This window comes from Myxine glutinosa, chromosome 10 (genome assembly GCF_964187855.1).
Source record: "Myxine glutinosa chromosome 10, kmMyxGlut1.1, whole genome shotgun sequence".
Classification (NCBI taxonomy): domain Eukaryota; kingdom Metazoa; phylum Chordata; class Myxini; order Myxiniformes; family Myxinidae; genus Myxine; species Myxine glutinosa.
In genome coordinates, this window is record NC_136270.1 from 66,947,364 (window position 1) to 66,964,477 (window position 17,114).

A 17,114-nucleotide genomic window follows, 5' to 3' on the forward strand; every position below is an offset into this window, starting at 1 on the left:
GCAATATCATGGGTATATTACACTGTTTTGACGACAACAAACTTGTAATGTGCGAGGTTGTAAAAAAACGGGGGGGGGGGTGCTTAACTTAATTCTTTGTGTATGTATATATATATATATATATATATATATATATATATATACACAATATATATATACATATATATTGTTACGGACCGCGGATAAGATGTTTTGCCGAGCGGATGGCACCGCGGCCCTAGCAGTTACCCCGACTAACCCGATTCCTGAACGTTGGCCGAATCGCGCCACAGATATTCAATGGGGAAACCTCTAAAGCGACCGAATGGAAAGAGGAAGACGAAGAAGACGTACAGAAGAGTAACAGGATTTATTATCTACACACACTAAGCAAAAGGAGCAGTCAAGGTTATATACAGGGAAAATGGAAAAAGCAGGTGACACAGTGCAAATATTAACTTATATACAAGCTTACTTATACCCAGGGACAAGACAAAAGACAGACTACGAACACATTTACACGGGGGATGATGATAGGAATGGCAGGAGGTGGATGGCTGGAGGGGGAGGAAGGGTCAGGTCCCTGCAAACGGCAGGGCTGGAGGTGACAGCTCCGACTCCTCGCGTTCTTGGCGGGAAAACCTCGGTGGCGTCGACGCAACTCTTGGTGTCCCTTTTTGTGCTCCTCCTCAACTCAACCCTCACAACGCTTGCTGTCTTTCTTGGCTTCACTCTGCCTCACTCCGCCTCACTCCGCCTCACTTCTCTTTACTTCTCCCACTCTCTTTTGTAACCAACTCTCTTTCCGCCACCAACCACCAACCACCAACCAACGTTCTGATGCGCCTTTCTTTGCACGTCTCTCGCTTGGTCCAACCACACGCTCGGCTCTTGCACGCACGCTTTTATAGCGCCTCAGGCGATCAAGCCGCCGGCCTTCAGGACACGCCCCTCGGTGAGCTCGCTTCGGCCCTGATTGGTGGGCACAGGCCCTCTGACTCCACCCTTGATGACGATGGGCGGGCACGCCCTTCTTCCCCGAGCTGGGCACATGCTTAATGGTGGCAATTGTAGTTGGCAATTGACTATAAGGGAATGTGAACGGAATCTACTCTTATTTCACCTGGTGCAATGGAGTGTCATCTTAATGGAAGACAAGGCCTTACCCTAATACACATAAGGAAATAAACTACTGAACAGGGGTATTATGGTGTCCTTCATGTATGCTTTATGGAACTAACTATGGGAACGCCCTTTGACCTTTATACAACACTGGAGTAAGGAGGGCGATATTTTACAACAATTTACACTACAACAAAAAAAAAAAAAAAAAAACATTCTCATATCCACACCAATATATATATATATATATATATATATATATATATATTGTTGCAGATCTCAACGTCGGCCCTTTTTCCCCTTAAGAAGGGGGGATTAATCCCCTTGTGTGCGACTGACCGACGTGAATCCTGAAGTTGCCCAGCTCCCTCCGGAGAGGCAGGTGAGCAACCGCGGACAAGATGTTAATGGCCGAGCGGATTAGCAGCCACGGCACGAACCATTAGCAAGTAACTAGACCTGATTCTGAAACGTTGGCCAAATCGTGCCACAGGTATTCAATGAGGGAAAAGACAAGGACGAACGGATGTGAAGGAAAGAAGGCAAGGTAGGAAGAACAGGATTTATTGCTACTATCATGTGCAAGACCAAAAGTAACCAAGGAGAAGGAAAGAAACGAAAATAATTTACAGAAGGATGGAAGGACCAGAAGGACACAGAGCAATTCTAGCTTACCTATGCAGTCTTACTTAAACCCCAGGACAACACAGAAGACGGACGACAATCAGACTTACACAAATGGGGAATGAAGGCAGGAACGAATGGCTGGAAGGGGAGGAAGGTTAAGCTGGAGGTGGATGGCTGGACGGGCGAGGAGGTGGGATCACAAGGCGGGAAGGATGCGGGTGGTGGGTGTGATCCCGGCTCGAGTTGAGCAGCCGCCGACTCTCCCCAATCGTCTCCGCACGGCGACGTTGCTTCGTGGCCGCAACTGCTGTCGACGCTCAAAGCTGCGGTGGTTAAAACTGCGGTTTGTTCAAAGATGCGGTGGACTCCTTTAGGTGAACTCATCCCTTCTCTGGTGGGGGTGTCACGTGACGGGTTATATAGGGCCACACCCTCGAATCTTCGCGAACCTGCCCGATCGTTCTTTCTCCGCCCTCTCAAGCCAAACCCCTCGTGCTTGGTTGGTTGATCGGAGTTGGTTCACTCCTCCTTCCTATGACGAGGTGGAGACACGCCTTTTTTCTCCGAACCGACCGCGTGCTTAATGGAGGGCGAAGCGGTTGGCAATGGAGGTTTTTGGGAATGTGAAAAGGGAACTATCTTATGTCATCTGATGCAATGCAGAGTCGATTAATGGGAAACACAGCCTTAAACTAATACACATAATAAGGAAATAACTATTTAGAAGGGTATATGGTGGCCTACGTGCATGTATATGGACTAACTAAGAGGATGACCTTTGACCTTTACACACAAAACGGAGATATTTACAAGGAATCATTACACTACTCAGGGTGATATTTACAACAAGATTCTCAAATCCGCAACAATATATATATATATATATATATATATATATATATATATATATATATATATATATATATATATATATATATATATATATATATATATATATATATATATATATATATATATATATACATATATATATATATACATACACACTATTGGATTTGCAAGCAAGCATGGTTAAAACAGTTCTCCACATTTTTTTTTTGTCCCCCATATCTCAGTTCAAGACGGATATCACCAATGTAACCTTACTTTTAAAATGCTGTTATTTATTTTTATATTCCAAAGTGCTTGCATCTTAAAAGGAAAAGTTACAGATGAACAAGGCACTTCACAATGATGTGCGAGGAAATTAAAATATGTGAATGCATCCGTTATCTCGCTTCTGATTGGGGGAATCAGAATCACAAAGAAGAAGCAGAAAGACACTGACGTAAACCCCATGCACCCTGCCAATGAGGTGGTGTACATAGACCGCATCAACAGCGATCAACTTCCGGAATTACGTTTTTGGACTTTTTTTCTACCACCTTGAAAATTTTAATTTTATTTCAATTTATTTATACTAGAATATAAGACCCGTCGCTTCGCTGACGGAAATACCAATCTTTGCTGCGATGGCTAATCTATGAGGGAAGAAAAAAACCAGGATTCCTAAGAGATCCTGCTCTCGATGCAGGGATAACCAACGGTGTTTGGCTGTTTGCATTTGTAGTTTTCACACGCGTATCCACTGTCCGTGTACCCATGAAAAAAAAAAAAGTAATTTGCAAACTTTTGCAACTTTTTTTTGGGGGGGGGGGGGGGGGGGACCACAAACACTCAGGAGTTACCCGAATCCACTGTAGTTGGATTTATTGAAATCCGTTAATCCGTTCCCAAGTTATAACACAACAGACAGACAGACACGGCTCCTTTTATAATATAGATTGATTGTTACGGTGTCGGCACGTGGGCCAGACTCTTGAGGTGCGTCATCGATCCTGCCGCCACTACTGACTGAGGCCACGAGGCTATGGATAACTCCGCGGGCCGATAGGTTGTGAAGCAACCACGGATGCTGGTTGGGATAATTAGGTCTACCAGGGTCCTCTCACCTTTCATGATGTGTTACCTGTTGGTGGCCTAATAATCTGAACTAAGGGCTGAGCCCTCAGCGTTCATCCCTCTTCCAACTACTACTACGGCTGAGCGACCGTGGGTAAACACTGACGTAAACCCCATGCACCATGCCAAAATCAAACCTCTTTTCTCACCTTCCCTCTTTCATTATTCTTTTTTCCCCACCTCTGAAATAAACACCCACACTCTCTTCAATCCCATCCTCCTTCCAGGTCTTCAAAACAGCTGTTCACCACAATCTCATATTTTCTCCCATCCAAAACCTTGATCTTTTCTACCCCCTTTAATCCACCTCCTTCAAATTCCGTTTTCTTTCCTGAAAGTCCTTGTAGTGTCCATCTTGTGTATCCCTTGTACTACTGCACCCAAGCCCTCTCCCTTCCACAGATCTCCCAATGTCCCTACTCTCTACTGTTGTTGTGCTTCTCTCTCTCTTTATAATATGTTCTATGTATTAGCTCTTATACGGGCCTCGACTAAGTATACAAATAAAAAACACTCGCTGCCGAAGCGAAACAGTGGGGCTGAATTCCCCCCTATCATGTACACACTATGTCGGATAAATGAAGACAGGACCTAAGTGTGCATACAAGACATGGCTCCATTCATTCATACATTCCGCAAAGAAGAAGAAGAGCAACAGAAAGAAAGGCATTTTGGTTCTTTGGAGTAAGGGGACGAATGCTCGCTTACTACACACAACCAAGCTGGGTCGTCTCGGTCTAAATAACATAAGCGGGTGGGTAAAAGGTGGGGAGAATGAGCGGTGTAGTGTCAATGTGGTTTTGGAACTGTGCGGTGCGCCCAGGTGCCCGTGGTGCCACTGCGCCCTCGCTTCGTTCTGGACCCAGGGGACTCGTCCCGGCAGGCAGCGCTCTTTATGACGCGTCTACTGCCGTTCTGGGATTTATACCTGCCACACTCGGCATGGCGTCGAGGCGAGGACAGTACATGCGAGGGTCCTTCGGTTCCGTGTAATGTCCACCCGAGGGACGGCACACACACTGCGACGATGAATTACCCTCATATGAGTTTATAGCTCGGTCGGGATTCAAACCCAGGCCAGACAGCTCAGAGGTGAACGTGTGTACCTCTTACCTATCGTGCCAACCCGTAGCCTGCATATGCCAACTCAACAGAGACAGGACAAGCCCTATGGATTAGAGTTGGAGAGATCATACGAATTCATTAAAACAAGAGTTAATTATAAAATTGCAAAACAAAATGTTTGGTGAAATTTTACAAGAACCAAACTCCTGGCTCTCAGTCCATCCACTACTAAGAGAGAAACATTTAACTGATCTTCCCTTTGGCTTACTAAATAGAAACAAACAAACGGCGGCCTATTTGAGGCGGTGCATAAGCTGGCCGTTGAGGTTCACTGCGCGCGCGCTCAATTTGTTATTTTCAAATACTCCGTCAGTTTTTTTTTCGAACGTATAGGAATTTCACGAACGTGTCCTTTACGATACTCGAATTACTCTGAAATAGCATCAAATTAACCGAAGAAGAAGTTCGTATTTGCCGGCTTGGTGCCAACTGCCAAATGGAGCAAGACGCAGAATCATCAGCTGAGTATGAGGTGCGCCCATTTAATGATTTATCATATTATGAGGAAGTTTTTGTCTACTTAGTACAGTACTTTGCAGACATTCCCAGTACCCTGCTGCTGTGGTCACTCTATGTCTATGCGGTCTAAGGGTACTTTGGTTCAGGGAAGGGTCTTGGGTGGGGGCCGTTGGGGCTTTTCCTTCACTCTTCAGGAGTTCGTAAAGAAACTTCAATCGCCGACATGAGCGCTTTGGTAAACTTTTCAAAAAGTGTTCTATGTACTCCATTTCCATTCCATTTACTGCCTCGATCCTCTTATTAGTGACTATAAATAGCCCTTATTTATTATCCCGGCCGCAGCGCGTTAAGCGCTGGAAGTTTTTCTCCTCTTGGAGACAGGTTCCAGCGATGTGGTTGCTAGGGGTAAGCCGCAATGTGGATGCTCGGGGTAAGCCACAATGTGGTTGCTCGGGGTAAACCGCAATGTGGTTGCTAGGGGTAAGCCGCAATGTGGTTGCTCGGGTTAAGCCACAATGTGGTTGCTAGGGGTAAACCGCAATGTGGTTGCTAGGGGTAAGCCGCAATGTGGTTGCTAGGGGTAAGCCGCAATGTGGATGCTCGGGGTAAGCCACAATGTGGTTGCTCGGGGTAAACCGCAATGTGGTTGCTAGGGGTAAGCTGCAATGTGGTTGCTCGGGGTAAGCCACAATGTGGTTGCTAGAGTAGGGGTAAGCCGCAATGTGGTTCCTCGGGGTAAACCGCAATGTGGTTCCTCGGGGTAAACCGCAATGTGGTTGCTAGGGGTAAGCCGCAATGTGGTTGCTCGGGGTAAACCGCAATGTGGTTGCTCGGGGTAAACCGCAATGTGGTTGCTCTGGGTAAACCGCAATGTGGTTGCTCGGGGTAAACCGCAATGTGGTTGCTAGGGGTAAGCCGCAATGTGGTTGCTCGGGGTAAGCCACAATGTGGTTGCTCGGGGTAAACCGCAATGTGGTTGCTAGGGGTAAGCCGCAATGTGGTTGCTTGGGGTAAGCCGCAATGTGGTTGTTCGGGGTAATCCGCAATGTGGATGCTCGGGGTAAGCCACAATGTGGTTGCTCGGGGTAAACCGCAATGTGGTTGCTCGGGGTAAGCCACAATGTGGTTGCTCAGGGTAAACCGCAATGTGGTTGCTAGGGGTAAGCCACAATGTGGTTGCTCGGGGTAAGCCACAATGTGGTTGCTCGGGGTAAGCCACAATGTGGATGCTCGGGGTAAGCCACAATGTGGTTGCTCGGGGTAAACCGCAATGTGGTTGCTCGGGGTAAACCGCAATGTGGTTGCTCGGGGTAAGCCACAATGTGGTTGCTCGGGGTAAGCGACAATGTGGTTGCTAGGGGGAATCCGCAATGTGGTCGCTAGGGGGAATCCGCAATGTGGTCGCTCGGGGTAAGCCGCAATGTGGTTGCTCGGGGTAAACCGCAATGTGGTTGCTCGGGGTAAGCCACAATGTGGTTGCTCAGGGTAAACCGCAATGTGGTTGCTAGGGGTAAGCCACAATGTGGTTGCTCGGGGTAAGCCACAATGTGGTTGCTCGGGGTAAGCCACAATGTGGTTGCTCGGGGTAAGCCACAATGTGTATGCTCGGGGTAAGCCACAATGTGGTTGCTCGGGGTAAACCGCAATGTGGTTGCTCGGGGTAAACCGCAATGTGGTTGCTAGGGGTAAGCCACAATGTGGTTGCTCGGGGTAAGCGACAATGTGGTTGATAGGGGTAAACCGCAATGTGGTTGCTAGGGGTAAGCCGCAATGTGGTTGCTAGGGGTAAGCCGCAATGTGGTTGCTAGGGGTAAATCCGCAATGTGGTTGATAGGGGTAAGCCGCAATGTGGTTGATAGGGGTAAGCCGCAATGTGGTTGATAGGGGTAATCCGCAATGTGGTTGCTAGGGGTAAGCCGCAATGTGGTTGATAGGGGTAACCCGCAATGTGGTTGATAGGGTAATCCGCAATGTGGTTGATAGGGGTAAGCCGCAATGTGGTTGCTCGGGGGAAAGCCGCAATGTGGTTGCTAGGGGTAAGCCGCAATGTGGTTGATAGGGGTAATCCGCAATGTGGTTGATAGGGGTAATCCGCAATGTGGTTGCTAGGGGTAAGCCGCAATGTGGTCGCTAGGGGGAAGCCGCAATGTGGTTGCTAGGGGTAAGCTGCAATGTGGTTGATAGGGGTAAACCGCAATGTGGTTGCTAGGGGTAAGCCGCAATGTGGTTGCTAGGGGTAAGCCGCAATGTGGTTGCTAGGGGGAAGCCGCAATGTGGTTGCTAGGGGGAAGCCACAATGTGGTTGCTAGGGGGAAGCCGCAATGTGGTTGCTAGGGGGAAGCTGCAATGTGGTTGCTAGGGGGAGGCCGCAATGTGGTCGCTAGGGGGAAGCAGCAATGTGGTCGCTAGGGGGAAGCCGCAATGTGGTTGCTAGGGGGAAGCCACAATGTGGTTGCTAGGGGGAAGCCGCAATGTGGTTGCTAGGGGGAAGCTGCAATGTGGTTGCTAGGGGGAGGCCGCAATGTGGTCGCTAGGGGGAAGCAGCAATGTGGTCGCTAGGGGAAGTCCACTGACTACATTGTCCCTCTCCCTCTCCTGAATGAGTTCAGTTGAGGCTCCAATTGAACTTTTTGAACTCGGATGACATCCGTGGATCGGGATTCCGGAGTGATGTTTGTTTGGATTAACGATAATCATAATGAGGGTTGAACGTGTTTGTTTATGAAACGGGATTATCAGAGAGACAATTGGTTTCAAGTAAACATTATCATCACATAAAAAGGGTTAAAATACTTCCCTCATTACCTACGCCACTGAAGGTGAATGGAGGTTATGTTTTCACCCCTGTGTGTTTGAGTGTTTGTTTTTCTGTGAACAAGATATCTCAAAAAGTTGTGGATGGATTGGCCGACGAAATTTGGTGGAGAGGTTGGGGATGTGACAGGGACGAAATGATTAGATTTTGGTGAAGATCCAAATCTGGATCTGAGAATTTTTATGGCGTAGCCTGTGGGGCAATGTTGTCTAGAACAGCGTTTGTCTGTCTGTATGTATGTCCCTTACAAACGTCCACCAAACAGAGGAGAGGATCTGGTCACATGATAGGGGGACAGCGTTTAGTAATCATTACAGTTGCATATTTTACTAAAAGTAAATATAATAACCTTTTGTGGAACGTTTTGGGGTCCCAGCGGGTGTTGTAAGGTAGGTATGAGGTTTCAGAAATTCCTCAATAAAATTACGATTTTGAAATGCGATCGACACGGACCTTGCTCCCAAATCCGGAAGTGAACAGATGACGACGGTTTGCTGGTTTGATATCTAAATACATTCGTGATTTGACATTATATTTTGATATATTAATATTAAAGTATTAATTTGTAATTAGAATGATGACGATTGGAATGAAAATATAGAGATATTGAGTTTAAAGCAGAATGAGGAAATGACATAAGGGTTTCCATCTGTGGCATTCATGGATTTCCCATTGCAGTTTCGCCATTGCCTGGATATAGCAACATTCAGATTGGGTACGTTTTTAGTCCAAGTCCTTCATGAACCTGCTGGCAATGCCTGATGTTCGACTCAAGGTGGCACAGGAATGTGGAATGTATTGGTTCATCGTTTGCCATTCGCTCTTTTTTTATATACCCAAGCGATTCACGAACTCTCCAAGTCTGAAGTTAAAAAAAATTAATACTAACATTATTTTCTGACTGCTAACTGGTATCCCACCCAGGTCATACTATCCTCTTCAACTAAAGTATCAAACAAGCCCAGCTACACCGTTGTTGGGTTATCGGTCGTGTTTAAGTGTTTCTTCACCATTGAGAGATCAAGGGCAAAAAAACGATATATAAATATAGCACGATATCTCAAAAAGTTCTCGACGACTTGTGACAAAACTTCGTTGATAAGTTCGGTAAGTGACAAGAACAAGCAGATTAGCTTTTGGTTCATGTCCGAATCGATATCGGACCTATTGGTGAGATACAACAACAGGCATTTTGAGGACATTTTCCCTGCTAGAGCGGGGGTTAGCCTTGCGGTCCCCATGACAATCTTCTCCATTTTGCCCTATTTTCTGCATCTCTCCTTGTTAACCCCCTTGCCCGCATTTCTTCTTCCACCATCTTTGGCCAAGTCTTTCTCGGTCTTCCTCGTCCTCTACTTCCTTCTACATTCATTTCCATCACTCTTCTCAACCAGTCACTTTCATCCTTCCTCAACACATGACCAAACCATCTCAACCTGTTCCTCTTCACAGCATCAATCACAGGCTCTATTCCCATCATCTTTCGCAATTCATCATTTGTCTTCCTCTCTCTCAACGATACTCCGCACATCCACCGAACCATTCACATTTCCACCCTTTCCAGCCTTCGTTGCTGCTCTACGTTCATTACCCATGTCTCGATCCCATAAATCATAACACTTCTCACACATGCAGGTTTCAAAAGGTTTAAAGGTGTATAAATAAATTTATTCCAGGCGTTATCACCATTTTACGCAGTGTCTATTTCATCACCATATCCAACACATTGTATTAGTTATTTGTGGCTATTATTTTTGTCCTTTATAACATCCTTAAAAACAGTAAGTTTCCTGTTTGGATTGATTTTCAATTTTGTTTTACCACCAGACAGAGTAAAAATATTTTCTCACTCCTCTCTGTGCGTGTGATCGGGGTGAATTCAGAGCCAACGTATGGTAAAATGACAGACTTGCCTTCCTATTCATGTTCCGATTCATGTTCAAAATATAGCATTCAATGTAAATATGTTGTTCCTCGATCATGAACTGAGGATTATAAACTGACAAGATGGACAGACGGACGGACATGAACCTATTGCTTAGCCCCACTTTTCACATTGAGTGCGTGGGGTGATGACTATATTACGTGCTTTTGCTGTGAGACTTGAATGCAGGAAGATGGCGCTCTCGTTCTGTGATGTCATGTGAGGAAAGCAACAGGCCTCCTACTCTGCCCTCAGGGTTACATGCATGAAGCAAAAACATGCATACTGCTTATAATTCAAAACACCTCACTGCTCTGGAAAATGTGGGGACAGGAACACTGAACTTTAATGGGTAGGGACTTGTTATACCATCTCCAATCTGAAGGCGGCACTACACGATACATTTACATCGATATTTTGCGTCCTCCCCTCTTCCCCACCCCAAGACCACCGACAAAGATAAAAACACCCCTGAACACTAATTGGGGTCATGCTGATCCTATATAGGAAGTCTGGATGCATGGACCCAGAACTGTAGGAGGAGGAGTTTACCAAACAAACTAAAAATCAACTTTATCACCCTAGTGCACCCCTACTATGACTGCCCTCCATCGGGAGATGAGTGTCTGTTCTACCTGGGACTATTCATTTAATAACCCAGGCATTTTAGAAAGACCCTCCGTATCAACGTGTTAAAGGAAAGGATAACCTTCCTCTTGTTTTTATTATACAAAAGCACTTTTTCACCCAAGATTCTCCTCAAAGGTTCCTTTTCACACCAAAGATACCACAATGACGACATATGGTCATTTTTATTTGCATTTTTGTGGATCGAGAAATGAGAATGTAAGCCGAAAGTCTCGACATAACGCAAAAGTTGCCTTTTTAATCATCGGTAACCATCTGACAATTTGCTCCCATGATAAAGAATAGGGTTGATATGATGGCCTAGACTCAAGAGGTATGCACGCTCGCCTCTAATCCATCTAGCCTGGGTTTAAATCTAGACCCAGTTATAAACTGTCAACCTGGTGTTTCACAGACTGGGTGATTCATTAATGTGTGTGCCATCCCTTGGATGGACGTTAAACTTGGCATCCCGTCTGGCAGCATTCGCTGGTGGACGTTAAAGATCCCATGGTGTCCTTTGCCATGATTAGACGAGCTATCTCCGGCACCCTGAATAATTTACAAGTCCCTGCCCCACTTCCTCAATCGGTGTGGGGACCCCACTAGGATTGTAGTCTCGTAACTGCTTCAGCAGCCCCAATGCTCTTCATAGGGCATGATGGTGATAATGAAGAACTTTTCTGGCTAACAGAATAGCCCAGAGGTATGGGTACTGTGAGAACAGAGTTGTGTGCACTCACCTAGGAGAGTAGAGGGATATGTGCACCCACCTGGGAGAACAGAGCTGTGCACACCCACCTGTGAGAACAGAAGTGTGCACACCCACCTGTGAGCACAGAGGTGTGCACACCCACCTGTGAGAACAGAGGTGTGCACACCCACCTGTGAGAACAGAGGTGTGCACACCCACCTGTGAGAACAGAGGTGTGCACACCCACCTGTGAGAACAGAGGTGTGCACACCCACCTGTGAGAACAGAGGTGTGCACACCCACCTGTGAGAACAGAGGTGTGCACACCCACCTGTGAGAACAGAGGTGTGCACACCCACCTGTGAGAACAGAGGTGTGCACACCCACCTGTGAGAACAGAGGTGTGCACACCCACCTGTGAGAACAGAGGTGTGCACACCCACCTGTGAGAACAGAGGTGTGCACACCCACCTGTGAGAACAGAGGTGTGCACACCCACCTGTGAGAACAGAGGTGTGCACACCCACCTGTGAGAACAGAGGTGTGCACACCCACCTGTGAGAACAGAGGTGTGCACACCCACCTGTGAGAACAGAGGTGTGCACACCCACCTGTGAGAACAGAGGTGTGCACACCCACCTGTGAGAACAGGGATGTGCTCACCCACCTGTAAGAAGAGGGATATGCACATTCACCTGTAAGAAGAGACACATACACTCACCTGTAAGAAGAGGGATAGACGTACTCACCTATGACCTGTTAACCTAGATTCCAAGCTCCACCCAACGGTATACGGTCATCCTGGTGTTCAGGATTTAGTGCTCCATTCATCGGAAGAACGTTAGGCCGGGTGTCCCATCTGCCTACATTAGTTGGTTGATGTTAGAGATCCCATGGTGTCCTTTGCAAAGGATTTGGGTTATCGCTTGCACCCTTAACTTGAAAGTCAGGCATTGTTTAAATTTTATTTGTTTTTAGTGAACAAAGTCGAGGCTCTTAGAGGAGCTGGAACAGAGAACGGATCAGCACGTAACAGAACTAAAGGAACATTGGAAGGAGAGGGCGGAACACACCAACAGCAGGGAAGATGGACAAAATAGAGGGAGACTTTGACAACAATTGGTGTTGGATGAATGAGGAGTAGGGGAGGACATATGTGTGGACAAGATTAAGACATAAACAAACTCTCAGGAAGGAAAAACTGGAAATTTGGAAGGAGGAGGGATAGAAACGATCATGGCTTTGGATGAGGTATTATCTGAGATGGTTGTGAACAGCTGTCTTGAAGACCTGGAGGAAGAATAAGATGTTGTGTCCTTATCGTGTTTCTAAAGGGAAGATTTCGAGACAGAGAGGACGAGAGGCAGTTGGGATTCGGGGCACGATTCAAATGCCTTTTGGCGCGCTACGGCAACTACCCTCACATGCACATTGAAGCTATTAAACTAAAACATGATGAGCATATTGTTACGTTTGTGGGGGGTAGGCAATACCTTAGTCCAGGTAGAATTGAATAGGTAGTGTGCTCCGACTGTCGTGAAGAAGAAGAAACCCCATGTATCATAAGTAGGGATCCGGTAGCCCGTATGTCGTTTAAGCGCGTGTCTTCTTTCCCATCACAAGGGGTGGAGTTATGTTAATTATTATTATTATTATTATTATTATTTTTATTTTTATTTTTTTGTATACTGAATCGAGGCTCGTGAAAGAGCTGACATTTACTTCACAAACAAATCAACCAGACAAACAAAATATATAAAAAGAGGGAGCGGAAGACAAGAGAAGGGGAAGCACACAAACACTTGAGAGCACACAACATTTAAGAGCAGGGAGATGTGTGGGAGGGAGAGGGCTTGGGGGGGAGGAGGCGTGGGAAGGGGGGGGGGGCGGTGGGAGAAGTATAAAACACAAGGACACCAAGGACTTCCAGGACAGAAGTTGGTATTTCAAAAAAGTGGAATTGGGGTGAAATTAGCTGGGATAGAAAAGATCAAGGTTTTGGATGGGGGAAGATAAGAGATGGTGGTGAACAGCTGTTTTAAAGACCTGGAGGGTGGAGTGGGATTGAAGAGAGTGAGGGAGTTTGTTCCAGAGGTGGGAGAAAAGAGGAATGAAGGAGTGAAGGTGAGCAGAGAGTCTTGATTTTGGCAGTTTAACCATAAGAGGGCTGCAGGCAGATCTTGTGCGACCTGTAGGAATATTTGCGGGACAGAGCCCAGAGAGAGCTGGGGGGGGGGGGCAAGGCCAGAGAGGAGTCGGTAGAAGACGGAAAGACCACCAACCTGCCTGCGGTGAGTGAGTGAGAGGCCCTTGGAGTTAGCTTCTATTTAGGGATAAATATTTGTGGATGGAATCATATTGGGATAGCTATTTAGGGATAATGGGTAATGAATCCCCTGTATGTAATGGCCTCTGTTATTTTTCCTTTGTTCCTTATGACACCAGCAGCACACACACAAAGCTAAGAAATCGCGCATTTATAACGCTAAATAAAAGCGACCAGAACCAGGACATTCAACTACTGCTGGTGCCGCAGCCATCACGTCGCAACACAAGCAGGCAGGACTGGGAGGCCACATCCCCGAAGAGCAAGGATTGGTCAGGACACCAAGAGCGATGAGATGGCACTAGCTGATTGGAGCGGACACGCAGACATCGTAGGATGACGTCAGAGCCTTGAGTACAAAGGAGTTGGAGGGCGGACATTTTGCTCTCTGGACTTCCTCTCGCTTGCTGGGTTTGACAACGAATGGTCAAAGTTCACGAGTCTCTCTTGACTTCCTCTCATCTTCTGGGTTTGGTGGCGAGCGGTTGTCTCCCCGACATTTTTGTTTCTCGTGGCTTTTCTCTCTTGGCATCTGGAGTTAATAAAGAGCAGTCACAGATACGGTGCTTCTTGAGCTGGACTTGGAGGTGTTCGTGGAAGGTGGGCGCATTTGCGTGTTCTCTTGGCACACAAATGCACGATAAAACGGGTTCCGAATGCACAAATGTACGGGTTCCGATTGAAGGCACAGCCACAATTTTTATTTTGCTTGGCACATCGATGTTGGTGAACAAGATCGACAGGGATGAGCGGGGGCGAGTGGAATGGGCGCGGCCTGCTGACTTTGCGCTCGGCGGCGAGATACACGGACTGCACAGGAGGCCTAGTTCCTGCTCACGGCAGTGCAGCCTGTGGTTCCGGCGCAAGGACGTGGAGGCCTGTGACGATCCGGGATGATTCCTTAATTTTATTTATTTTATTTTATTTTATTCCGGGCATTTATTTTCACAGATAGTTTTCCCTCTGTCTGTATTCAAGACTGTGTCAGGACATCCCATTTAGGAATCATAGTTTTTATCGTGCATTTCTTGAAATAAAGCCGGTATTTTTGTACATTTTAATTCCGTGACATAATCATCGCAGGTGCGAAGATTGCCGGTGACCTGTGAAGGTAAGTGCTCGCGGCTCAACCCCCCCCCCCCCCACTCTTCCCCCCGCGCATATTATGAAGGTCCGCCATTGGATTGAACGCCTTGGAGTTAAAGCTCGTTTGGTCATCCGTGTCGCCCTGCGGTTCACTACAGGGTAGACACACGACAATATGTTACCAATTCTACGACAATATGTCTACAGGGTAGACACAATTACCCCTAGGAAATTGTAAGAAAATGGGGTGGGGGTAGGGAACCTCTCTAGCCCTTACCAACACATTGTATGATATTGTAACCCACCTGACAAGGGAAAGGGACTACTCTAACCTTACGTGATGGAAATAACTACGCTGAGGGATCTGCATGTTCGGTGCATTTACCTTCGAGGTCGTAACACAGAACCGCAACAGTATTTTGTTCAGGGTGCGAGTGATAACTCGCCTCCTCTTCATGAAAGACACCATGGGATCTCAAATGTCCGCCAATGATCAGTTCTGGTAGACGGTTCATCCGGGGGAAACATCCATCTGAGGGATGGCACACACATTGATGCCTCGCTGTGCCTGCAAAACACCAAGATGACAGTTTATAGCTGGGTCAACATTCAAACATACATATTAAACAACATAGCATAACAACAAACAAACAACATAGTATCCTTGTGTTTTATACTTCTCTCACCCCCCACCCCCCTTCCCACGCCTTCTCCCCCCAAGCCCTCCCCCTCCCACAGATCTCCCGATGTCCCTGCTCTCAAATGTTTATATACTTTGTGTGTCTGTTTTGATTTTTTTGTGTGATAAATGTTAGCTCTTTCACGAGCCTCGATCCTGTATACAAAAAAAAACAAACCCCACAGTAGATGGCTCAAAGGTGGGTGTGCATCCCTCGAGGAGTCTTGTGTCTCTTGCCAGCCCTATTTGTTGAATTGTCTTTGTCAAAATAACACACTGGTAGCACAAAGACACAAGTCTTATAGCTATAGCTGTAAATATTTTAGAAATTTTACCCTTGTACCAAGGTGTGCCCTTCCTTGGAAGATTCTACCTCATTTATAACTGCATTAGCAATGCAGTTGTGTCGGTTGCCCCACATCACTGCCCCCTTTAGGCTGACGACATATTGAATGAACAGTTAATTTTGGTTCCCTGAGGGAGGAATTGCTTCGTCTTGGTGTCCGTGGTGTCCAGCTTTTTGAAGAATATTTTTTTCCCTGAATTTTCAATTACAGTATGTAATTTTCAAATATTTAATTATTTTAATTTTAAGATTTTCAATTATTTAATTTTTTGCAATTTTCAATTACAGTATTTGATTTTCAATTGTTTTTATTTTCAATTCTTTAAATATTTTTCAATTATGTCATTTTTCTTTTTTTTTTATTGAAAAGTAAAATGTTTGCTTTCACTGCAAGGAAGAATTTCAAGTGCTACCAATTGGCTAATATTATGGAGTTGGCTATACCAGGAACCATCGGCAATCTCCGATCACAGCCCTTTAGTTTGTACAGTGATTGGTCGCAGTGTTCCATAAATTCCAGAAAGGTGCACCCCAATTTGACATTGTATTTTTTTTGTATTTTTGGGCTTGAAGGTATCTCAAGAAGATGGTTTATGTGACCAAGCACCACCTTGTCCCAGATCTCATTATAACCTCACACCATTGCATTGCTCATATTCCTCCGACTATGGTGAGAAAAGCAATAGACGATTTTCCCCGTCAATGTCGGCTGTGAACTGACGCAGAAGAGGATCGGTTAGAATGGATGCCACAATGAAGCGCCGATGACCACGTAACAAACCCTTGTATTAACACCATAGATTGATGCCCGCGGATCAGTAGGGTGAAGTATTATTGGCACAACACCGTGGTAGCATCATTGCCTTTAACCTTATGTTTGCCTGAGTGAACTGTCAGACTCCGCTGGCACTGAGGCTGCTCTCTGAGAATGGCCAAATGGACGCCAATTTGATTCATACAGCTGCATGAAGAAGTAAATGTATTTTAACCTATATATGTAAGGTTCCCCTTTATATGATTTTTTCTAGAGCATACGTGGTTCCTTCTAAGAACACAAGGGCAGTACAGCTTGCACATGAAATTTTTTGAATGTCCCTTCTTATCTGTTGTTCGACATTTTCTACAAGCTATGGAATGTCCTTTCTTTTCTATAGTTTGCCACATGGCACATACCATATAAAGGGGCCTTTTCTATGCCCCTGGCATTTTTCCAAGAATATATGTATATTTCTATAATATTTATGAATGTACAGATATATGTATATATACTAGCTTGGCTCGGCTCACTACGCTTGCCTCACCACGCATCGCTGGAGAGGAATGGGCTTATTTTAGCTGAGGAT

General features: G+C 46.0%; 1 protein-coding gene across 2 annotated transcripts in view; it reads left to right on the forward strand.

Moving 5' to 3' along the window:
* The first annotated feature begins 5,078 nt into the window (after nucleotides 1-5,078).
* Nucleotides 5,079-17,114, forward strand: part of LOC137434132 (uncharacterized) — a 65,407-nt gene continuing 53,371 nt past the window's right edge. Inside the window, exon 1 of one of the 2 annotated variants that reach the window (XM_068126834.2) lies at nucleotides 5,079-5,287. In XM_068126834.2, coding sequence (XP_067982935.2) covers nucleotides 5,252-5,287 — 36 coding nt within the window. In that variant the 5' untranslated portion in view covers nucleotides 5,079-5,251. Of the gene's footprint in view, nucleotides 5,288-5,342; nucleotides 5,510-17,114 lie in introns of those variants that run through there. The other variant, XM_068126835.2, reaches the window with a different exon arrangement.